The sequence below is a fragment of the Protopterus annectens genome, chromosome 3.part0 (assembly GCF_019279795.1).
Source record: "Protopterus annectens isolate FY-2018-M chromosome 3.part0, PAN1.0, whole genome shotgun sequence".
In the NCBI taxonomy this organism is placed as follows: domain Eukaryota; kingdom Metazoa; phylum Chordata; order Ceratodontiformes; family Protopteridae; genus Protopterus; species Protopterus annectens.
In genome coordinates this window covers 905,082,948-905,109,758 of record NC_056731.1, presented here as the reverse complement: position 1 = coordinate 905,109,758, position 26,811 = coordinate 905,082,948, and the positions used below count along the sequence as shown (strand labels likewise).

The following is a 26,811-nucleotide window of genomic DNA, read 5'->3' as shown; positions in this document are numbered from 1 at the left end:
CATGGAGGTGTGTCTGGCTTAATAATTCATGACTGGTCACACCCCTCAAAAGCAAAAGGTATAGAAAATGGAACACCCCCAGCTGAGAGGAAAGAGGATTGGTGCATTTAAACAGCTGATTGACAGTGTGATGATTGAATGATTGTCTCAACAGTAAAGGAAGCAAACACTATAAAAAGGAACTTCCAGTCCCAATCTCTAAGATCTGAAGAAGATACCGAAAGCGCTTATCGTTTGGAATACATAGGGACTGTTTCATTCTACATCAAGATTTTAACTTGACATGAAGATTTTAACTTTTCCTACAATAAAAGGATTTTAACTGCCATTAAAGCTAGAAGCTTTATTTGATCTGTTAGACTGGTTAAGCTGTTATCACAGTTCATCACAGTCACATAGCAGCTACTACATCTTCAGTGTGGAAACTTTGTATATCAGACCAAAAAGATTGGATACTTTGAAGCCATCACAAGACTGGAAACTTTGGAGCCATCATTTCGCTATGGTATAACTGCATTCACAGCGTGAATATCTTGTAAGTGCATTTAATTTAAGTACTGGAAATGTATGCAAGTTTTTTGCTATATATGTTGCACTTCTAAGTTTTATATCATTTAACCACACTACCTATTCTCCAAGAGAACTTTACTTAATTGGCCATTGTTGTACAGCATTTCATTTTGAATACAGGTTTTACGAAAGGTGGGACCTGACCGATTTATGTAATGTCGGACTGATGATAATTATGCAAAACAAAATACGTGCTGTATAATCTTTGCAACAGGTAATATGTTAATATGGTTTGTTTTGTTCTATGTAAATATTTATTTGCCTTAAGTGATACTTAAGTAAAGGTGTTAAAAATATAGTTAAAGCAATAGCTAAAGAATAATGGGGGACAGCAGACCAAAATCAAGGACAGATACTGCCCTTAAGTTAGAAAGTTGCTAGAACAACAGACTTTGCATTAACATGCTTTTTCTGAAGTTTATTAAGTTTGAAACTCATGTCTGTCATTATTCACAGACTGCAGTCATCACTGATGTGCCAGAAAAAAAAAAGAAAAGTTGGGAGGAACAGACCAAAATGTGTGGCAAAATCTTAATACATTTTGCAATTTGATGGACAGCTGAGAGCAGCCCCACCCCACCAAATACATATATTCATATATTTTATACAACTATACAGACATGACCAGCAATTACAGATAATTATCTGAATGTGACCTTTACACCACAGAACTTGGACTGTGATCAAATGAATGAATAAATACATAAATGCCACACAAGAACCTTATTCGCTTAGCTCACTGTTGTCCGAATGCAGTGTACAACCCATTGTAACCCCCCTCAACACATAACTTTCAACCTCTTAGTTCAAGAATCAGTGAGACAGCAGAAGGAAATGGGGAACAGAATATCAAAATTAGGGACAGATATTACACCTACATACTTAGAAAGTTCCTAAAATAACAAGCTTTGCATCTGCATGATTTTTTTCTGAAGGCTGTTAAATCTGAAACGCAGCTGTATATGATTATTTTAGTGATTGTAGTACCCATTCAAAACACAGACCTTACAAGGAACAGGCCTAAATATTAGGCAAAATCAGTGACATTCTGTGCAAGCAAAGCCATTTGAGGGCATAGATGCCCTTAGACATTCCAGAATATGACTCACACACACAGATATGACCAACAATTACAGCCACCTGCATGACTGATGGTTCACCACCAAACTTTGACTTTGATCAAATGAATGAACAGATACATAAATTAAAGACTCACAGGAATTTCTCTTCTTAGCTGACTGCTGTCAGAATACAATGTGCAAACCACATCACTCCCTCTCACATACTTCTTAGCCTCTTAGCTCAAAAATCAAGGAGTACATTAAAAAATGGGGATAAAGGACTAAAATCTGGAACAGATATTGCCCTTTTATGTTAGAATAATAGACTTTGTATTAGCATGCTTTTTCTGAATGCTGTTAAATGCTATTAATTCATAAATGTCTGCAACTGATTTGTCAAAAAAAAACTTGCAAAAACCAGATGAAAACATGAGACAAATCAGAGACATTCAACAAAATCAGCGGCACTTAATAGCATCTATACCAAACCCAGGTACACACCTTCATAAATGTATTGCACTCACACACTTAAAATTAATAAAAAATCTTACCTTCTTACATATTGATTAGTAGGAAACATAGGGGTAGCGAAAAAATATATATATCAGTGTGTGTGTGTGTGTGTGTGTGTGTGTGTGTGTGTGTGTGTGCGCATACACACACACACACGTATATATATATATATGCATATACTACACACACACACATATATATGTATACATACACACACACACACACACACACACACACACACACACACACACACACACACGTATAGGTATTTACTAGAAAAACTTTGTTTTTTGTGTACTGTGTGTTTTTGGAGCTGCATGTGTGCACAGTAGCATGCACTGAATTCTCAGCATCTACTTTGTGTCTTTCGGATTTTTCCCGGTTAGGGGTCGCCACAGCGGAACTACGGTCCGCTGATGATTGGTAATGGATTTTTACGTACCGGGTTACCAGCCCTGATGCACAACCTTCAACGAAGGCACGCCCGATTCATGTATGCCTCCACACATAAGACGCACTAGCTGAGAATCAAACGGGACAACGTCTTGCTATGAGGCGACAAAGCTACCGCAGCACCACCACCGCAGTCTTCTCTGCATCTACTAAAGCTAGCTAAAAAAAAAGTAAAATTGTCCATAGGCTGCCTCTGATGATTAGAGGCAAATACATTATCTTGCTAACTTGCAGGGATATACAAGACCCTCTTCCCAAAGAATAAAAAAAAAAATAATGCATAAATTAATAAATACCAGCCACAAGATCTTTAAAAGTGAATAACCAAACACTTTACTTTGACAGTAGGAAAACAGTGCTTAAACACAGTATCTGTGACACAAGAGGTAGCACACTCACCTTTGGTGCAGAAGGCTGAGGGCTCTATTCCCACACAAGATAAATCAATTGATGACACTGCTGTGCAACATAATGAGAGTGCTTCACTACTGAGTGTGCCGTCCTTTGGATGAGATGTTAAACCAAGGTGCCATTTGCTTGATTCGGTAATAGCTCAGGTAGATGTAAACACATGTCCAACACAACAGTAAGACACATCACCCTATTTAAAACACACATAGGTGGGGGAATGCACCTCCCCTAACTATATATATATATATATATATATATATATATATATATATATATATATATATATATATATATATATATATATATATATATATATATATATCAACTCCGGGATTGCACTACAGTGGAGAAAAGCCATAAGTCCTCCCATTGGGCTAGTGTTTACTTGTCCAGGGTAAACTTAAGCAGTTCAGTATTTCCTGGTTCGCGATTGTCGACTAGGGATTTTTGTCTTCGTGCTTGTGGGATTTTGGGAATATGAGTAGACCCATTCTAATATATCTATGTTTATTTGTTCTATATTTTTAATTCCTTCCAAATAATTTTCTTAAAATTAATTATCTTCGCATACCTTCTTCTTCTTACAGTTATACATTTTATAATTACATGTTCTGTTGTTTCAACTTCACCACAAAAAATACATATTCTTTCAACTTTTCTTTTGTATGACGTATTCATCTTCACTGGCAGTTTTCTTATGGACAGTCTCCATAAAAATTCCCTGTATTACACATATTTTTTACATCATTACATTCTCAGTTTTATTGCTTTTATTTTCTCCACCACAATTCTTTACCATGGATAAACACAATAATATTTTCTCATTATATCTGAGTACCATATTTTATTTTTTTCTCTATATTGGTTATGTTTATTTTCCATAATATATTTTTTCTTGATCTTCTTTTATTCTCTCATTTCAAACTTCTTTTTCTCCTTTTAGTTTGTGTCACTCGTACATTTTTATATTTTCTTTCTTTATTACACTTAACTTTTTTCTTCTTGTTATCCATTTTGTTACTTTATATACATTTTATGATGCTGTTTATGCTTTCAGATTTGTCAATCCCCATCCTCCTCCTTCCTCGACATACAGTTTACCTATTTTCACTTATTTTATCTGCATCCCCATATAAATGAAAACACAAGCTGAATTAACAACAGTACTATATGCCATAGGGTTATATGGCAGAGATCCATTTTAATGCATTTACATTTTACTATTTATCAAAGAAAATTGTAGACAGTTATGATAAATTCTTGCAGCATTCAGTACTACTGAAAAGTTAAATGACGTCAGCTAAAGAAATGGTTATGGTAAAAAAGTGGGTGGAGTTTCACACACAGAACATTATGTTAAAACCTAAGGGTCATGAGACAAAATGCAAAAAGTTCAACAGTTAAGATTGATTTTATATAGGTGCAGAAATGCACAGTGTTACATTACTATTTAGTTTCTTTTATCAGTTTGCTTACAGACTTGCAAGAGTTTATTGGCAGCAAATGTTTATTTCATGCAGAAAAATGTAAATACAATCAGCACAGTAAGCAATGCTGCCAGTTTATAGTTATTAAAGGTGCATTTCATGCCGAAAAATGTAAATAAGGTCATGGCAATAAGCAATGCTATCAGTTTATAATTGTTAAAGATGCAAATGTTATTTCAAAGACCTGATGCTAAATACAATCAAGACCTTTAGCTAGCCAACCTTGCACAAGAAATGAAAAGAAGAGGTTTAAAAGGACTAACTATAAAGAGTACACTTCAACATTAAAGCAGGCCTTCCTTTACCTCATCAGCGAGTGGGACAATGCAAAGTAAAATTTTGGCAAGAGCTGTGGTGCAGAAGTTGACTGTCTATGTGTTTCAAAATGTATGACTTAAAGCAAGTATGTATGTTTTTAAACAGTTATATAACAGCATTAGTTTCAGTTTATGTTTTTGTCAATATTCAGGCAATACTGACAAAAAGATATTAATAGTTTAGTCTCCAGAATATAACAATAACATATTTCAGTTTATTTGTGTTCAGGTAACCTGTCAAAATGTTCTCATGTTTTCAGACAGTTATATAACAATAGTACTAGGTTTCAGTTTATCTATGTTCAGACAATGTTCTCATGTTTTCAGACAATTATACAATAGTACTAGTTTTCATTTTATCTATGTTCAGACAATGTTCTCATGTTTTTCAGGTTCATGGTAACAATTGTATACAGCAGTACTAGCTTTCAGTCTGTGTTCAAACAGAGCGAGTTTGGTCTTCAGAATATAACATATACCAGTTTCAGTTATGCTTTTAGTTAACACTGGCAAAATATATTATTTTAGCTCAGTTAGTTTCCAGAATATACACATCTATTTTAAATGTTCAGTATATGCTAATGTAAATTTCAGTCAAGTTTCAGAATATGATGTTCATAGTCAGTTGTGTGTTCAGTATAGTACATTTTAGTCAAATCTCAAAATACTTCACATTATTCAGTCATTAGTTCCACCTCACAGCAAGAAGTTCTCCAGTTCGATCCTCGGCTGGGGTGCCTTCTGTGTGGAGTGTGCATGTTCTCCCTGTGGTCGCGTGGGTTTCCTCCGGGTGCTCCAGTTTCCTCCCACATCCCAAAGACATGCTGTAGGTGGATTGGACACTCTAAATTGGCCCTAGGCATGAGAGTGTGCATGTGTGTGCCTGTGGAAGGTTGGGCGCTGGGCTGGAAACTCAACACCGTAAAACTCCACTGCCAATCATGAGCAGACAGATGCACCACTGTGGCGACCCTTAACCGGGAAAAGACGAAAGAAGAAGAAGAGTGACAGTTAAAATATTAATGACATTAAAACATAATTTAATTTTGACTTGGTAGCAATACCCTGTAAATTCTGGATAAAGTACAGATTAATTCATGTTGTACTGCTCACAACTAGAATGTCAGTACATACTAAGCTGTCCGTTAGAAGACCTGGAAAGTGGAAATGGAACTTCAGCTAAACCCTGTGTGTCCAAGGCTATTAAATCCTCATGAGCTGTGGTACAGAGTAGTGACAGTGTTTCATTGTTTTTTTTTTGTTTTGTTATTGCACTGACACTAAAATATTAGGGATCTTTCTCACAAATTTTTTTATAGCAATGAAAGTGCTTAGAGCAGAGTTTGACAGCTGGGATTCAATACTGAGTTGAATATTGGGTGTTTCATCCATTTAACCTCCCGTACAGAAGTAAGGTTGAAATGGGAATGTGTTTAATTTGTCTCTTTGAGACAAAAAATGGTGAGATTCTTTTTCTAGGGGAGAACTCAATTGCCAGGTTGAAGAAGTCTCCTGACTTTCTGACTGAGCAACAACATAGGTTCATAGATACTTACTAGGCTCTTGATCAATGAATATCTTGGATACTTGTCTATCCTTTGAAGACCAAATCATCAAACAGCATCTATTGTTGAACATGCCGTTCATCAAATCGCTCTGACTAAGATCACATTATAGTAGGGATAGGGAAATTTACCCTTTCCCCACTGTAGTGTGATCTCGTAGGTGTATATAATTGGGGGGGTGATGGGGGTGCAGCCCCCTACATGAGGAGGTTTCAATGAAAGGCATTAACAATGTAATGCTGTTTGATGCTTTACCCTTCAATGAATAACCATAGACCGGAGTATCTACAGAAGCCTAGCCATACATTACCATGACACTTTTAGTTTGTACATTTTAAGTACAAATAGCTTAGAGATGGGCAGAATATTTAGATGTTGCCCCTATCTATGAGGGGCAAGGGTGTGGTGTGAATTTGCGGTTACCCATCCATTCATCAAGATTACATTTTGTTAATGTAAGAGAACTACTTTGCTTTATGAGGAGAGGAACACTAGTCCATAGAAATGGTATTATCTGTAATATACTTGTATCCTTACAGTGTTTTTTGTTTATGTTGCAAAAGAGATTGAGATCCCTTGAATGAGTGTTTATGATCTCAGCTTCATGATTTTTTGAAAGTCCATTACCACCTGGATTATTTTTTGAGTTGATTTTCTCTTGCTCCACAGTCTGTGGTAAACTGGTATCAGTGTTTGTAAGTATGAAAAGAATTGTATCCAAAGACCCTACTCCTTTTGTAGGGGGATATCACTATGGTTGAATTAAGACAGTAGTTGTATTTTTAAATGGTTATTGACCTCACTTGCCTTTTATGCTTTTTTTTGTTACTTCATCTGTGTTTTACTAAACTAGTTTAATGGAACTCATTATTGCTCTGTTCAGATCTACTAATATTAGGAAAGTTCAACTTCATGCAGCTTGTTCAATTATTTTTTGTTAAAAGCTTGCAGTTTATTAAAAATCTCCAGTCCCAAAAACTGTCACCATGCTGGCTTTTGGCTGCAGGGTCAGTACTTAGTGTTAAAGGCCTTGCATGTTATATGCTAATGAAACAGAGATGGTTTCTGTTTATATACTAATGAGAATAAAATAACTTATTTTAAATGTTCTTTGTTTATAAATTAATTGAATTTTAAATTTAAGAAAACTTGTTCTTAAAATATATCATTAATAGCCATTCTACTGAGCAGAGATTTTTTTCTCTTCATAGTGATATATGAAAACATCTGCACTTTTTTTTCCTTTTTTATAGCTATGCCACTAGTGTGTTTTCTGATAACAAGACCTTACAAGTTTAAAAAAAAAAATGCAACCTCTTAGATCATATGTTTCATCATAGTCTGGTCTGTCTCTCTCAGCAACAGATACTACTCCTGTAGAAAAGCTAAATAAATATAGTCTCATTTTTTTTGCATGGACATCCTGGAAAGACTCAGTCTTTTTTTTTTTTGGTTCACAAACATACAGAATCTATTCTACCTTTATTTAAATCGTGAACTTTATTAAATATACCAGTTGTGTCCAACATCAAACAGACCCAATAATGGATCTCAATATTTGCATAAGAAATAATAAAATATGACATAATAAACTATTCTTAATTGCACTAGAGTAATGAAATATCATCAAGGTAAGATTAGGTTCTACATAACAGGATATAACTGGGCCCAGGATTTTAAACCTTAGGTGGTAACTTTCCTATAAAATCAGCAGAAGGCAAAACACAAAAACTTACATATGTGACATAATCCAGGAGAGGGAAAGAGTACTCAGCCTCGCAAGTGTATGAGCCACGCTATCTCATGCAGTTTTTTGCCATGAAAAAAGTCCAACTGCCATTGTTTATGGTGTCCTCCTAAGCAGTTATCTGAGATAGGGTTCCCCCAGGACTTCATTATCAGCTCATTCCCCATTCAAAGTTGTCATTTATAGCAAGCATATTGCCTTCAGTCCAATCTTATTCATCTCCATAATAACAACGGTTTCATACTGATGTAGTTCATCAGTCACCCTTTTAAATGCTCATCTGTAGAGGTTGCCATGCTTTTCAACTTCATTATGGTCATTTTCTTGGTGGCCAACATTAAGCAAACTACCTGTCCTTCGCCATTCACTGATTAAAAGACATCTGGGGTCAGGGTAAATCTACCAAAATCACTAAGAAAAAAACCCCAGCAATACATTTTTCCTTCCCACTTAATGAAACAAGCCTTATTGTGTATAGACAGCAAATTCCCCACAAGCTAGGAGATCAAAACAAGGCCTAGGAAAATGCCACCAAATTAAATTACACTATGCCCCCCACAACAGAGAAATACTCTGATCTCACATACCTAAGTAAATTCAAGTTTTTTTTCCAGGTTTGCCTAATTTCATCACAGACTTGTGTTTAGACCTAAACAAAGTCCCATAGATCCTGCTAACAAAGTGCTTTGTTGTGGTTTCTGCCTGTGAGGTGCTAATCAGTAAGGTGACCTATCTTCTCTGGGTAAGGTCTGCCACTTCATCCTTTTCAGCTCACTGACCTGTAGCCTGTATCTCTGACAAGTAATCCTGGTTAAAACTAAATGTAAGCTTATAATGGTCCCAGAACACACAGGTCTCTTCTTGTAATAGTCTTTGCTATTCTGTGGCATACTAGGATGCTGCCCTGACCATAATAAAACAGATCTGGGTTTGACTGCTGATCCCATCTTCTGAGGAGATGGCTAGGGGCAAAGCAAGAGTTTTGCTGGCTCATCTGTCACTTAGCAGGGATGGGATTTTGGTGAGGGCTACTGGAAACTGGGAGCTGCAGCTCTAGTTCTTAAGGGCAGGTACCAGCTTGTTTGTTTGTGACTTATCTGTGTATGTCATTGCACAATCTTGGGCGTGTGACAGGTGTAGATCATAAAATAATAATATTAAAAAAACACACACACCACCTAAGGATGAAGACTTGCCTTGGCTTGATTCTCATTCTAGCTAGAAGTATTGATCTGACCACATAGTGAGGAAATGAATGAGTCAGCAAGTGGGAATGGTCTTTAAGGTCAAGCGGTGAAGGCCAAAAGATAATAATAAATAAATGCTGTTGGTAGTTCAGCTAAGGAGCAACCCATAACCATATTCAAATGTCATTATGCATCCTCTGTTACACCTCCCTAAGTGCAATTTGTCTCAAGTTATTTATTTAATGTGCCACCCCCATGAGGCTGAAAGCCAATGAGCATTGCTGCAACTGAGAGAAGACAATACCTAACCCACCTGTTCCTGAATCAAGGGAAACACTAGTACCATTCATATTGGAGCACCTTATATTTTGACTCTGAACTTTCCATTATGACATATATGAATCCATCAGCCACAGATAAAAGAGCCTCAGCTGAGCAGCAGTGTAGTGGAGTTCAAAGTCAAGAATTGCAAGAGCTCCAATTGCTGAGAAAAAGATCAACTTCTGTCATGTTTCTCTAGCCTTTTTGCTCCCCCTCACCGTAAGTAAGGAGCATGCATATTTTCAGCTTTTGAAAACATTCTCTGGGAGTCTAAAGATAAGTATTGGGAGCATTGCAAGATTTTAGGGGTCATAGACATCTTCAGAGCCTACAGCCACTGTGAGAGGTCGAATAAATTCATTTTCACCTGTAAAATAATAGTTATGACTCATCATCACTGCTATGTAGGACCATTCTCTCATCTCCACTAGTAGTGAGGGCAATTTCTTCCCAAAATACTTAAAAGAATTATTGTACCAAAGGTAAGATGAGGTTTGTTTCATTAAGTGGGAAGGCAAAAAATGTATTGCTGATGCTTTCTTATTAGTGATTAATAACATGGTTGCCCAAATTGCCATAATTTTGCATGTAAATCCAGAAGATCCTGTACTGCTTGAGGTGTATACACCAATCAAGTATTCAGTGGTGGTAGCTTTGTCTCACTGACTATAGGGAGAGAGTCTTAAAGTTATGATAGGATAGGAGTATAGAGATAGTAACTGATTGAAAACTTTTTAAACAATAGAGAAACTTCAAAAAAATTGTTCACTTAGCTGAGAGAGAGTGGCTTGACATGGCTGTACAGCAACACGGCAAACGAGATCAGAGGTAACAGAGAGCAGAGCATCATTCTGGGTAGGATCTTGGCTCGAGAGTTTTTGGCTGATATGAGCTTGGTATGAGGCTTACTCGGTTCCGAGGACGGAACCAATAACCCATCAGTAATGAATGAACGAAGATCAACAACACAGATGGAATGTTATGGTAAGACATAACTTCTTTTTTTCTGCTTTCATCTCTCTCAGTTTAGGAGCTAGAGAACAATCTGCAAAATCACCCACAGGTGAAGAAACATGAGGAAACAAGACAATATTTTTGGTAGTTTTATTAATAGCTTTTGTTGTCCGACATAGGACTTCTTCACAGTAAAGGCTAATGACATTCCTTCCATTTTATAAACCAATTAAACCAATAAGAAATGTGTTCCAATCAATTCATTAATCGACATTCAAAATAATTTAAAGAAACGGTGTATTTAACTCTCATACAATGAAGGGAACAATGAGTCACTGGTCGGTACTCAAAATACTTCATATTTAATGTCCTAAGCCTCAGATCTATGTTGTTATCTGAGATTTTCCTGGGTGGTCAGCTCAGCCTGATCTACTGCTTCTAACACCTCTAGCATCCTAGCCTATATCTGTAGCTGTGGCAACAGCAGATAGTACAGCTAGGTCCAAAAGGCCTTTCCTCTCTTTCCAGCAAACATTAACGGAATGCATCACTTTGTCCCTCAATATTAATTCAAGCTCATCCCCAACTGAGACCTCAGTGGCACAAGTGCATCTTCATGTAGCCCGTTCAGCTAAGAATCAGACAGCACCTGAGACCATTCTTGAAAGCTGTCCTCATGACATTATAAACTGTTAAACCTCTAGTATCTATACAGGGTCAGTTCTTCCTCTTTTGTCTAAACTGAGTACATTGACCAAACAGACACATTGTTAGTGTTTCTGTCATCTCAAGAAGGTATAAATGTTCTGTGGAAACATTTGCTTTCCCAATCTATAAAGGAGACAGTACCTCAGAATACAGCATGTATGCCTTATTTTTTAGCACCCATAGCCCTGTGTGCAGATCAGCTGAAACCACTGTCCTACATTAAGTTTTAAGGTACCTAACTCATGCAGGAAATATCCACCTTCTAAGACTGCAGTGTACCTCATTAATATTTCCAAAGAAGATCCTGTTCTCCGTCTAAGAATGGATTTGCCTGAAAAGTATGATAAAAAATGTTTCCAAAATTGATAGATATGGATCAGTGTGGTTTTATGAAGCGGAAGCAAACATATGACAACATTAAGACCCAGAGGAAAGCAGAATATATGAAAATACTGCTGCTGTCAGTGAGTCTTGACGCAAAGGAAGCATTCAACAGAGTAAGCTGGGATTTTTATGAGTAGGGCAATTGAAGCAGTTGCATTTCCTGATACAGTTAGGTTAACTGGGAGAATATTCGAATGATTGGAGGCAAGAATTAAAGTGAGTGGTTTCCTCTTTGAGAAGCTGTGTTTGAAAATAGGAACCAGAAAGGGGTGCCCTTTTTCTCTTTGTTATTTTCTTTATATTTAGAGCTATTAGCAAAGAAAATAAAGGACTCAGAAAATCAAAGATAAAAATAGTAAGATAATAAAAAAATGGCTTTATTTGCAGAAGATATTATTTTGTAATTCATAAATCCAGAAAAGGACATCTCTGTGTTGTGGAACATTTTGAGACCGTTTTATCTCTTTTTGGGATATAAAATTAATGAAGATAAAAAAAAAGGCTATAGCCAAAAATTATGTACCTACACATAAATTAATTCAGCAATACCTGTGTTTATGGGACACAATTTGTTTATTTGTTTCTTTCGGCTTTTTCCAGTTAAGGGTCGCCACAGCGGAACTCCGGTCCGCTAATGATTGGCAGTAGATTTTGACATGCTGGCTTGCCGGGCCTAACGCACATTCTTCAACAAAGGAACGCCCATTCATGAATGTCGCCACACAGAAGACGCTCTCACTGAGAATCGAATGGGCAACGTCTAACTGTGAGGCGACAATGCTACCACAGCACCACCACAATAAGATGAAGTATTTAGGATTATGAATTAAAAAAGCTTTTGGTATGGCAGCTTAGGATATGTGGGAAAATACAAAACAAATATTATACAAAACCTGAGAAACTGGAAGCTGCTGTTTATGAATATATCATAATAAGATATAAGCACTGAAAATATTTTAGTCCCATTAAGTGGGATAAGGGGATTTTTCCAAGAGAACAAGGTGATTTAAGATTGTCTGATTTGAAGGGATATTTTAGACCTCCACAGTTAAGACTTGTATATGTAACACAAGCAGAAGGTTATAATTGAATGTGGCAAGGGATGATGAAGAATCCAGGGGGGAGTTCAGGAAATTAGGAGAGAGTGGGATTTTGGATGAAGATCCTTAAGGGGAATAACAGCAACAATACTGAATGTTATACTTATAAAGTTGCAGAAAGTATTTTAAGAGCTAAGTCAGCATGGGAATGGAGAAAGGAAATTTTGTCAATAAGGATGACTGCAAATAAGGTTACAGAAAATAGGTAAGAGGGGTCTAGAATTTACCGAATTTTAATCCAAGTCTCTCTAGAAAAAAAATAGCAAAGAAACCTAGGTATTGGAAACAAATAACCTTAGAGGGAAAGGTAATAAAATGGGATGAGGGAAAGAAAAATTTGGAACTGCAGGTTAGAGCATGCCTTTGCTACCAAGGATTGATATCAGAGCATAGGCAAAGAGAAAAGGATAGGGGAGTCAGAAGTGAAAAACCTGCTCTGATAAAGTTTTAGTCAAATATCGAATAGAACCTGCTGTTAATAAAGGGATAATTAGTAGGGCATAAAATATTGTGAGATTGCTGTAAGAATCATTCAGCTGAGGCAAGAAAAAACTGGGAAGAGAGACTGGAAAAGTGAAGTACAAGGGAACAATGAAAGGACACATGTACGACTCCCAAGTCTGCAACAAAGCAGACTTCAAAGAATTTTTCCTCAGGTAGACAGTAAATGTTGGAGGTGTGATGAGGAAGAAAAAGGTAGCGGGAACATGTTTTTCCCAGTAATGATTGGACAGATTTTAAAAATTTCCTTCAAAATACTATGTCAGAAATATTGTAGAGAAAATGTCTGTATCTAATGAAATGATTCTTTTGAGCTGGGGCACAGGATCGGAATTGGCTAGAAATACTACTAATGCCTTATTAAGTTTAATTATATTATCTGTCAGAAAACAATTACTAGAAAAGGTAAATCAAAAGTTAAACCAACTGAATTTGAAGTACTGTATATTGTAAGAGATAAAACAACTGGAAGTGGGATCTTTAGAAAAGGAAAGGAACAGATTACATAGAAACAATTAACATTTGTGAGAACAATGCATGCAGAGTAATGTTCAGGAGGAGCAGCCGTGAGGTTTAAGGGAAGGTAGAAATTGAATAATTTATATAATGTGGACTGAATGATAGTTGTTATATAGAAAGAAAACATATATGTAATGTATGTAAATAAAATTGTGAATATGATTTGTTTTCTTTTTTATTAATGTATGAGTGCCTGTGTCTTAGGTGATGATTTAACAAAGGGGTTTAAAAAAAAAGAATGCATTTGCTACCTGAGATGCCGGTATATACATCAGATCTGTTTGCAAAGCCCTGGGGGACATGCACACTGTCCATGGTAAACTTAGCTACATTCAAATACCTATTCAGTATAACAGTATAACTCATCTTCCCTAATCATTGCCATAGGGACTCCTATATGACTGTGGTATATATGTGGAAGAGCTGAATCTTCTCGGTAGCCCATTTACAACAGCTTTAAGTGTTACATGTCATTCAAATGAGTCTTCTGCAAGGTTCTTCTTTCTTGCTGTTTTCCTTCACTTCCTTAGCACTGTAGATAGTAGATGCTGATAATTTGAGAGGTAGAACTGTTCAGATACAAAAGCCACTGATTTTCCTTTAGTTGTACTGATGTTCCCTCCCTGTCTCATACATAATCAGCAGTGTATTTTCAGACAGAAAACATTCTTAAACCACTTGTCAAGTTAAGTAGTTATTCCATTGTTGACAGTGATACATTTAAAGCACAAAGCATCAGACAGTGGAACATAATTTTCAGTGAAACAGAGAGTAGCATATAGACCACAGATAATCTGTTTATGAAAGAAATTTATACTGCAGGGTGGAATGGTTGAAAACTGCAGGGAGATGAAACCTAGTAACAAATAACTACTTGTTCAGATGTGAGACAAAGCCTCATTTTAATGATGTGCATGAATATGATTTACATTGCTATTATACTGTAAGGATAAATATGAGCAAGGTCTAATAGATTAAACTCAGTGAAGTGCAAGTCCTTTTAACTAAAAAGCTAGAAACAGCTCTGTTCCATAGAATTTCACCTGTATTACATATATTTTTCAATTTCTTTCTTTTTTTCCTCTTCCATAGTCTTTGCATTGCCATTTCTTTGGGCACCCATATGCCTCCCCTTCAACCTAGTGCACATGAATTCATCTTGTGCTGTAGTGTGGATGATCATTTCAATTTCATTTGATAGAAGGTAGTTTTTTGACCTTTAAAAGCCTCATCCCAAGTGTCCTAGGCATTGAATGAGAGTGTTTTTGTTTGGGGGTGTTCTGCCCCTGCACCTTTTGTGCAGAGGACTGTGTTCCCTGCCACTTTACTCAACTCGGACATTGTTGCACATTTGGGATAAATAAAAATGCCTTTATAGTAAACCATTAGGATGACCCCGTGCCATGATTTGACTAGGTTGTCTTTGGTTAATTTTCGTAATGAGACATTTTGGAGATGGGAGTTCTGTTCTGTAACCAGATGAGAAGTTGCTAGCAGAACCATCAGCTAGCGCTGTTGGCAGCCCCTTTGTTAATTTCATTGCTTGTGATATATATGTGTATGTCCATGCATGTTAATGTTTTTGTGTTTTTTCTTGCTTCTGTAATGAGATAGAAATATCAAGCCATAACTAGAAGTTACTGTAAGATGGTGTGAAGTCCCTGCTCTGGGCCAGTGATCAAGGAGTCTCAATCCTCACCATGAGCACTGGTGAGGGACGTTCACTTGGAACAAAAATACACACAGTATTTACAGATGCAGCAAACATAATTTCCCTTAAGAGCACACAGGGACCACACTCTCGTCCTGGGGCTGGGTTTCCCTCTCTCTAGACCCGCCCCAGATAAGACTCCCCATTATCACAGTAGAGTTGACTCCGCAACCGAGTGTTCCAAGCCAAATCCTCCACCACCCTCTCTGTGAAACCAGTGCTCTGTGTCCCATTTCCAAGTAGCTGACACACACACACTTTGAGATTTGATTTTCACACACACACACCTGGGAAAGGCTGGCACAGATTCACCTGCTCTGTTCTCTTCACCCAGAGTATAGGGTAGTAACACTGCCACCAGCCAACTACTCTAAGGGGGTACCCAATTATACTGGGTGAAATTAATACTAATACAAATGGTAGTGTTTGACCAATGCAGCAAGGCTTTCAGGCACAGCCACAGTGTCACCAAATAAATATAAGTACTCTCAAAGGTTAAAATATTCTCTAAAAGACCAGCCGCAATAAAAATTGTAAATATATTTAATAATAAATAATAAAAGAACATAAAAATACTAAATATCTGTTTACAATAAACACCAGAGTTTTAGTCATAGGAAATATTAAAAACAACATGTATATATTCACACATATACAGAAAAACAATACTTAACTAATCTTGCTATATTTTCCTGACTGATGTCAAGAATTACCATTCCCGGGTTACTTACTAAAGCAAGGCAGGATGAAGTGGGCAGGTGATCCTTGTTTGTCAGGTTTCAAAAACAGACTGCCCTGAGACTTCTGTCTCATCTAGTATTAAAACATCATTTCAGTACTGGATTACAGAATGACATCACATACTTTTGGTCATCTGACTCTGGTTCCCACACTACCCTCTTTACTATAAACTGAACCAGACTCTAGCACATGTGTTACCATATACACACACAAACACACACACACAGAGCTTTGTTAAGATGTGTTATAGCATCCGAAAGCTGTAAAACCATTTCTAAACTTACACCTTCCAGGGTAGCAATTAATTCACCCCTAAGGACAATTTAGTAGGATTTCTAGTCCTGGTTTTCTCTGACATTTTTTCTCTGCCTGCAATAAGAACTGTAAGAGACAATCTTTATGGCCTAAACCAGGTCATTTAATTTCAGACTATTTTTCAAAGCTGTCTGGACTGAGATTAACCTCTTCTCTTCCAGTATCCTCTATTACAGTATATTCATTTCAACAGTTACAATACATTCTGAAATACAGGTGTATGTATTTTCTGTCCAGCAGGACCCACTGTTGGTACATTTTTAACACAAGCAGCTTTACAAATACATTTCTCAATACAAGCATCTGTACAAATCAGCTTGATATACAAATGACATATAATTCTTTACAAATCTCCAGCTAGCTATGCTGGCATATGTTACACATCCACTGCCCTACTTCTGCTGACATAGCTGGCAATGCCTCACAACATCACAGATGGGTCCATCAGAGCTCTCCTAGAAAATTCATGTTTAATTGCATTCTCTTAATGGACAAGAAGCATTCTGAATGCCGTAATTACATACCTGTATTGTTTCATTCATGTAGAACATGTCATCAGACACATGTGTTAGCTTTACAGATAACTTTGTTACCATTTCAGAAAAATGAGAAATGGTGTTGTCTTTTTAGCTGCCATGGAATTTTGTTGGAGGGTATGAAGTTAGTGTGCATGAAGTTTTGAATGTCATGCAGAATTACTGTACTGTAGTACAGCATAGTATAATAGAGTAGAAGCACACATAGCTGTCAACCTCTTAATGCAAGAAATCTGGACAAAGCCTAAAAGAATAGGGAGATAATGGCCCAAAAATAGGAAAAAATTTCAGCTGTTGCGCTTATAAATTTAGGAAGTTGCTAGAATAACAGGTTTTATGTTAGCATGCATTTTTCTGAAGGATATGAAGTCTGAAACTCAAATGCACATAATTATTTATTGACTTCATTGTTAAGTAATTTACCAGAAAATCACAAATTTTATGAGGAACAGACCAAAAATATGCGGCAATAATCTGAACAGTTGAGAGGTATTGCAGCACAGCAGTATCGTTCCTTCATGTTTATGATGTCATAATTTCTTATCAAGGAAATTTTTTGAGAATCAGCTCCCATTTATTCTGTCTGTGGGTCAACTATCCTATAAATCTCAATGGAAAAGTTAGTGCCCTTTTCACCTTATAGAGCACAATCATCCTTGAAACCAGAAATTTATTACTGTTCCATATAAAGTCAACAGACGTATTTACTCTTGTGTTAATCATTTACAATTTGCTTTTAAGGTCACCAGGTCTCTTCAGTTTGATTGACAGTCTGTGGCCTCCTTTGATTCCCCTGAAAGTTCATGGTCAAAGTCAAGATAGTCAAGAGGTTGGTGCATTTCTTTTGTTTCTTGTGTAGTAGCTGATGATGTACTGTAGAATTTTTTTTTATTTAGAAAAAAAAATAAATCGTTATACTGATACTGATAAATCGTACACGTTTACTTCGGTGATGTTAAATGTTCCTTGTTATGCATCATGATGACATTTTATTTTACTTGATCATAACGCCACTTTGTTCTGCAGTATTTTTACCTTGAATTTATGTATTGCTGTGGCTGACATACTCTGATGATAAGTAATCAGACCAGATATTTTAACTTTATTGTGGTCAGGCTGAACCCCATTTCACTTTTTATAGAGTTTTGTGAAACATACAGTAAAGCAAACCAACGATACTGTTCAAGTTTTATTAATGTTTATTGAAAAAGTGCGGCTTTACCTTGTTGCAGTTTGTAGGTATCACTTTGCTTTTGCAAAAACAATGTTTGTCCTGAATTCCTTCTTATTATTCTTCTATAAAGGTACTAGAGTCTGACAGAAGCAAAGCTACTGCTAGAAGACTGTGAATGGTTATTGTGCACAACTGCAGGGCACAAACATGTTGTCACATATACTTGAGTTTTAGGTGGATCCTTGCCAACACATTTTATACCTCCTAATCTGAAAGCACATTGTAGAAATGCTACTTGCCTGTGAAAATGGCAGCTGGCTGTTATTCATCATTGTCATTGTATGAAACAGCTGCATTGTAACCAGTGTGTAAATTGCTTTAGCCAGAAGTTAGTAAGTTTGTAAAAAATTTTGTTTTGTAAATCTAGCTATTTCATCCAAGTCAATGGCTCATTCGTAGAGGAAACTTAGGAAATAAAGTTCCGTAGTTAAAGTCTAGTAACATAGTCACCAACTTTTGACTGCACTGCAGAATAAATTACCTTGTTCCTGTCTTAAGTACATTGCCAACCTTTCCCTGTTGGAGCTTGTTGAACTGCAGCAATCCTAGTTAATTTTATTGTACGCAGCTTAAAGTAATCTACTCTTTTGGTGATGGCTGCCTTGCATCTAGCCTAATTGAAGTGGTTACTTGTACCTACAGACTTAATAGCTGCTTTTTCTATGCGCCTTACTTCTCTCATTGAGCCAGCAAAGGAACTAATATTACATAAATTTCAGCTTTGCATGCTAGTTCGTCTTCTCTGGATTGTTATGTTTCCTTTGTATCTGCATTAAGGGTTTATCTGGGCTTCTGTGTTGTACTTGTGTTAATGTTTCTTGATATTTTGCCCTTATTACAGTCCTCGTCTCTTCTTTTATGAAATCTGGGACACTTCCTTCCCTGAATCATATCAATATCCTGACATTGACATTTAGTTATCCATTTTCTGATACTTGCTTTATCCTGTTCAGAGTTCTGGGGAAGCCAGTTTATGTCCTGAAAAACACCAGGTACAGAGCAAGACAGAGAAACAGTTCTGTATAGAATGCCAGTCTGTTACTGGAGACACAGACACACACACACGCACACGCACACACACACACACACACACACTAGTTCAGAGGCACTTAGCAGTACACTTTTGGGTTGTGGAAGAAAACTAGACCACTTAGCAAAAATGTATGCAGCACAGGGAGGACATAAAGAAGACTTTGCATAGAAAGCACATCAGAGAACCAAGTGCTGTGAAACAGCAGTTTTAACTGATGCAATGTTTTTGAAAGCTACATTTGTCTTTAGGTACTCCTTGCAGAAAAAAAGCAAAATCTACTAGACTTTTTACCTTCATTCCTGACCATGTCTTGACTTATTCATAATTTATTTGTGTTTTTCCTTTGATCCCTGATCAGCAGTGAATATACTTTGGACAGTGTCTTAGAATTTTTTTGTTTATAGTGAAGGGATGATCCTTTCATAGAGTTGTCCCATTTTTACAGCATATACTTGAGGCAGGCCTTCCTCAGAAACTTTCTTGAACAGTATTTAGGAAGAGGGGGGAATGAAAAGTAGCTTCCTGAATGATAAAACTGTGCCAAAAACCAAGGAAATCAAGCAATAGTACGTAAGCAAGCCTACGTAAAATTTACTACAGCACACAGAATGCTACGGCTGATTGTAACAAAAAATTTAGCATATTTAACCCATTGTGTATGCTGTAGTAAATTTTACGTAGGCAAGACGAATAGATGCCTTCGGGAAAGAATAAGAGACCATATGTATTGCACTAATAAGGGAGTAGAATATAGTGCACTGGCAAAGCATAGTAAATATGATGGGGATACACACAGGTTTTTGTTTCAGGTGTTAGAAACAGTAACTGAAGGAATGAGGTTAGGTGACCTGATAAATAATACTGAACATAGTGAAACAAGATGGATTTTAAAATTAAGGGCACATAGAGGCTCAGGTTTAAATGACATAGTATCGTTGAAACCAAAATTGAACAGTAGACCTTTGAAGAAATAATGATATGTTTGTTATATATTTTTCAGTGTTTTTTAACCAGTGATTTGTGTTTTTTATTAGTGACGTCTTTGAATGCCATTCACAGAGTTAACAAATGTTTTTTTGAATGAGTTGATTGCACCATTGATCTAATTGTTTAATTGCTTAATAGGCTGTACTATTTAAGATGTTCTTTTTTTTGTTCTCTGGTGTTTGATCTGAAGAAGCAATCTAGAATTGTGAAAGCGCTTATCTTTGATTAAAGTGTTTACTTTTACACTTGTCATTTAAGTTTGTGGATAGCCGTGGTAAAGTGCCTGACTTTTTTCCTAGTATTTAGGAAAAAGTGAACATAAAATTTTAACAAGGTGTCTGCAGCTATGACTCACCCAGCAATTGCAGGTTCTGTGTCAGATCATCACAGACCATGTCTCATAATGCAGCATCATTGAAGGCACGTTGTTGAAAAGCAACAAAACTGAAAAAAAGATTTTCTTGAAAAACAAACTATGTGAAAATGCTCAAAATAAATGCACACACAACTGCATATACATTTTCTAGTGAGGTACATAGCTTACCACATCCTCACAGAAGACACAATATCCTTACCCCCAACTTTAAATTTTTAGTAGTGATAGGTTGCTGTCCAGGACAGTTAGAAAACATCACAAGAGCCATGATGATTAAAAGAATCACAAGTGAGATCACTCTTTTTAGTGGGTAGGTAAGTCTTCTTTACAGCTAGCACATGTTCTGATGCTGTTCTAGCAGATTACAGTATGGCTTCAGTGCATGTATCCCCCTCTTCTCACAAGCACAGGTCCAGACACCAGCTGGGAATTTGTGTTTTTTTTTTCCTGTTTTTGCTCCTTTGATTACTGAAGAGTTAAGGTGCTTGAAAATAAATTTCTATCAAAATATTTTTTCACAGAATTTGTGGGTTTCTTTTCTCCCTCTTACCTCTCCCTCCAGAGGGCTTCTATTTTGAAACAGATTTGAGGACAATTAAGTCCACTGTGGAGTAAGTTTTCTCATCCTAGTCATTTTCTGCTGAAATGCCTTAGTGCTTATTTTAGGTCAGGCCATAGTTGAAAGTTATTCTTTATTTCCCTTAAAGCTGGTCCTTTGGGGTTCTTTCAGTTCTGGAAGCACTGAGGTTCAGGATATTTTGCCCAAGAAAGATTGGCTGTATTTCTTAGCCTTCAAAGGGATTGCAGATTTCTTGGAAAGTCTTCATAACATGTACTATTATATCATTTCATTTAGTAAGCATAGGTTTCAAAAGCCTTGGAATTTAGTTGTCCTATCACCTGACAGGGAGTTCTAAAGTCGCAGATTTGGTTTTGTAAGAGTGTTTACTGTTTGACCATCTTGACTTTGATATTGATAAAAAGACATGCGTCTGGAGTGTTTCTTCCCGGGCCTCTGCTGAAAATTAGCTTTGTTCCAAGTCGGACCTTCTCAGTTAACAAATTTTAAATAAAAATAAAATAAGTAAATATCTTTTAATTATGTCTCTTATATGGCCCACTTTCAGACCACATTGATGGACCAAGACTTGGAGCAGATCTTTCCCTTGCTTGACTTCTCAGGGTGCAGAGCACTGGAAAAGTTCCATCGCATGGCTTAAAAACTGATTTTCACATGGCTAAGTGCATACTTGATGCCACAGATTCAGCAGTCAGGGCTTCTCCTTGCAGTGTCTACCTTCATATGGTAGGCTGTTTGTGATTAACCTCTCAACTTGAAGAGATTAAACAAAATTTCCCAAATATATCTTTTCAAAATGATGTCTTCTTGGAGATCTTATCCAGGACATTACTGAAGGCATTCATAGGATGGGGAAGGAGCACCTATCAGAAATGTAAATTATAGGAGAAGCCTTGGACAGTGAATCTAAAAGTAAATATGCATGTACTTCAAGCCTTTTAATAATGAAACAGTTATAGTGAACACTATGCATAATATAGTGTGTGAAATAAATGCTAAATGAAGATGTAATAAATGTGTTTTGCAGTGGGGTTGTGTATGGACCTTCATTCTCACACTACTGCAAATGTTGTCAATCAAAGTATATATTCCCGAAGTAGTGCGACTTTTCTCACACTGGGAAGTTGAGAGAAAGATGGAGCTCTCTTGCAGAAAGACTTGTTTCTTTCTTTACTTTTTGTCATTGCACTCTTCTCTTCACTCATTTTCTTGCTTATAACAACATTCTGTGCATGTCATTTATTGCATGTCAGTTAAGTCAAGAAGGTAATATCTGTGTTTGTGTTATCATTGCAAAGTCAAACTAAGGGTATTACACAAAGGTTTTATAGTATTTCTTCAGGGAGCTGTACAACTTTTCCTATTCAAATGTGATGTTTCTTTCAGATTAGTATATTTAAATGAATGAATACATAGAAATTTATAGAAATCTAGTGTACTGGTTGTATATGGCTTTTTTCATTCTAAATGCATAAAGTAGGTTTGATATAGGTTCATAGGTTCAGAGGTGTGTATTAGGCTTATGGCCCTGAAATCTTTACAAGCCTATCCCATAGGATTACCCTGGCATTGTGCCACCCAACCTTAGTTCCCAGTGCCTCTGTCAAGTAAATCCACTGGAGTGATCCCTGGGGTGAATTTTCTATTTCCCATCCACTCATCAAGATTTCTGTTGAAGAGGGCCAGTGAGGTGCTCTGCTTGTCATTTATGAGAAGTCTATTCCATAGCATGGGCAGTCTCTGGGTTATGAACCTGTCCCTCCAGCATGTTCTGTTGATTGTGGTAATGAGGTTGAGGTCTCTGGAACGTGTGGTGCGGAGAGACTGGGATTTCTTCAGCTGTAGCATTTCTAACAGAGCTGGGCAGACATGGCTTTGTAAGTCAAACAGAGATCGCCTCTAAGCAGACGATATAAGACAGAGAATAGTTGGAGTTTTTTTAATCTGTCCATATAGGGCAAATGTTTAAGGCCTAGAATCCTCTTTGTGAGATACTTTTGTGGCCCCTACAGTTGTTGCAGGTGTGTAGTGAGGTACATGCCAAATGGGACATTGTACTCAGTGGTTGGCCTAATGAGGGAAGAGTAGAGGGAGACAATGACCTCTTTCATCCTGGATGCAAAACCCTTAGTAAAGAGATGTGCCACACAGAAGGACTTTCTCACTACAGTGGCAATGTGGTGGTCAAAAGAGAGGTTGCTGTCAACCTGTGTTCCCAGATCTCTTATAATGCCTTCTGTGTTCAATGGACATCCATTGATGTGGTAATTCATGGGAACCGGGTTTTTCCCAAAGGAGATGACAGCACATTTTTTGGCATTGAGCTTAAGGCCATGGTTCTGACACCAGTCATTAGTCGCTGTGAGGCCTTTCTGTAGGATGTCAGCATCACTTGGGGAGTTAATAATAGCTCCCAAATTGCAGTCGCCTGTGAACTTTGTCAGCCGGAGTCCCTTCATGTTGGCCTGGACTTCAGAGAAGTAGATACCAAACAGAAGAGGACCCAGGACCGAACCCTGTGGGACTCCACTCATCACTGTTCGCCAGTCTGACTTGGAGTCAGCTACTTTCACACTGTGGGTTCCACCTGTGAGCCAGTTTGCAACCCGCCTAGTGATATAGGGGTTGATGCCTCGCTTAGTGAGTTTTTCTATGATTTCTGAGTGGGGAATGGTATCAAAGGCCTTGGCCAGATCAAGGTAGGCTGTATGAACCAACTTGCCTTCATCCACAGCTCTGGTGACTGACTCAAAGAAGTTGACCAAGTTGAGCAGGCATGATCTACCCTTCACAAAACCAAACTGTTTGGGATCCAGAGTTTGGAGATTCCCTATAGCCTTGATTTATTAGGTCCATGATGATGCGTTTTATAGCTTTGCATATCAGAGTCATCAGGCTAATGGGGCGGTAGTTTCCAGGGTCTGTAGTCGCTCCTCCTTTGTGGAGAGGGATGACTGTAGCAGTGTGCCATTTGGTAGGGACAAAGCCTGAGGTGAGGCTGTGAATGAACCGGACACACAGGTGAGGTGCCAGTTCACGTAGAACACAGCCAGGGATATTGTCAGGACCCATAGAAGCTGTGTTCTTGGCCTTAGACAGTGCTGTTTTAACCTGTGCGGCAGTAATACTGGGTGCCTGGCAATCTACTGGTATTGTGACTGGTCCCTTGGGGGGGGGGTAAAGTTGGCACTGAATCTGGCAGCCAGTATATTGGCAATATCTGTTGGCTCGGTATAGGAGGTACCATTGTGCAGTAGCTCAGAGCAAATCTGGGTACTGCCGTGGAGATTCTTTACATAACTATAGAAGGCTTTGTGGTTGTCTTTACTATCTGCTGCAATTCTGTTTTCGTAGCTAGCTTTAGAGGATTTGATGAGGGATCTCGACATTTTGTTGAAGCTGATAAGGGAATTTTTCCAGTCTTGGGACTTCACCTTATTCTGTATCAGTTTCCTCCTTCTGTTGTAGAATTTGTTTATGTCAGGGGACCACCACATTGGCTTCCTTTTTTTGGAGGAGAGCGTCTTGGTTCTATTGGGTATGGCGAGATCCATGCATTTGTGTACATGTTCGTACAGTGCATTGGTGTATGATTCAGTCGTCATGCAGCTGATCTCCATTTGCATGGGTGCAGTGAAGTTAACCACCTCTGTTTTTAACAGCCCAAAGTTAGCTTTGGAGACGTTTTTCATGGTGGTTACTTTTGCAGGGGGGGGTGATGTGGATTTCCAAAGTGATTAGTTTGTGGTCGGATCTAACCAGGGAGAAGTTGACTACTGGTGTAGAGCAATGGTCGCCCATGTTAGTAATGACCAGGTCAAGGATGTTGTTACCTCTAGTGGGGGTAAGAAGGAGCTGGTCCAGAGCATTGGAATTAATGAATTCCAGGAAACGTTGGGCAAGTGTATTGGTACATGAGTAGTTTTCCCAGTTAATGGAGGGGTAGTTGAAGTCACCCAGTATGAGAATGTTAGGTTGGACCTTAATATTCTCCAGGGTGCTTAGGAACATAGAGCGTGAGTCTTGAGACATGGTTGGGGACCTATAGCAGGCTACGACCTGAATCGCTATGTTACCCAATATTAGCTGAAACTGAAGTATCTCAGATGGGTTATGTTGGGCTACCAGTCTGGAGGTATGCGCATCCTTTATGAATATGGAAACATCGCCGCCTTTGGAGCTTTGGTCCAAGTTCTGGGGCCAAAAGGTGTGGAATGAGTTATAGCCTTGTAGTGCAGGGGTACTTTCTGCTGGCTTGAACCAGGCCTCTGTTATGGCACAAATGTTGATATTCTCCATTTTAAAGAGTGCTTTGAGCGAGTGCATTTTGAGATTTAGACTTCTAGCATTGAGCAACATGACCCTCAAATTGCATTTGTTTGTAGCTGTTACAGTGGTAATTTGGTCTTTGGAACACCACCTAAAAAGTCACTGTAGGGGTGGCAAGAGCCTTGACCAGTATCCGGAAGCCCAGGGGTGACAGATGCAGGCCATCTCTGGCAAAAAATCAAGGTCTGTCAGTCATGTCATCCCAGGCAGACAGATACTGGATCCCCTTAGAATGACACCAGAAACTTAGCCAATTGTTGAAATCAATCACTTTCTGCTTGTATTGTGGTATCATTCTGGGTGATGGTAGGATGCTGCTTAGGGTTAGGGTCATACTCGCCTGGGCTACATAATCCAAGAGCTCCTACATGTTCCTTTGCATGTAGTCCAGGGAGGTGCATCCCAGGTCATTTACACTCACATGTACAATGACAGAGTCATATTTGTACCTGTTGTTGAGGGACCCAAGTGTGTGCGTTGTGACGGATCCTAGTGCCTGACAGGCAGCTGACTGTTACTTTCTCCTTATTCAGCCTAGTGAGTGGGACATCAATGTGCCTCACTATCGAGTCACCTATGACTAGTGTGTTGGGCATGCTATTTTGCCTTAGAGGCGTTGGTTGAGTGGCACACTGTTTAGGAGAGTTATGTGTCTCGTGATTAGTGTTGTGTTGTGGTGGTCGAGTGCGTTTCTGCCTTGGAGGTCTCTGCTTTTTGGGTAGATTTTTCTTGAGAGCCTCTGCGAAGGTGAGTGTGTGGTTTGTGATTTTATGTAAAGGCAGTGCTGGTGTGTGTTCTGGAGGGCTATGTGTTCCATGTGGTGTGATCCAAGTGTAGACCTTCTCCTCTTGACCAGCTATTCCAGTCTTGGCTGGAGAGTGTGTGGCTTCCAATTTGGATATATAAATGCATCTCTCACAAGTCTGAGTGTTGGGAGGGAAGAGGAGAGGGTTGTCAGTGTACATTAGGCAGTTGCTACATTGCCTCAGGATGCCCTAATTCACCAGGTTAATAGGAGAAAGCACAGGGAAGTGACCTTTAGACATGCCTGGATGAGTGGGCATTTATAATAAGTACTGGAGCTGTTTCCTTGTAGAATGTTTAGTGCTGGTAGCACTTTTGTGTGCTGCAATAATTGTTGCAAGAAGTCTGGTAAAGTGCTAGATTAATA

The 26,811-nt window shown here is 38.0% G+C and overlaps 1 protein-coding gene across 1 annotated transcript in view; it reads left to right on the top strand.

The window, feature by feature from the left end:
• The window catches only part of SPIDR (scaffold protein involved in DNA repair), a 1,727,376-nt gene that overhangs the window by 1,055,690 nt on the left and 644,875 nt on the right, over positions 1–26,811 (top strand). The window contains exon 4 of the mRNA XM_044065230.1: positions 17,843–17,930. Coding sequence (XP_043921165.1) covers positions 17,843–17,930 — 88 coding nt within the window. The remainder of the gene's footprint in view (positions 1–17,842; positions 17,931–26,811) is intronic.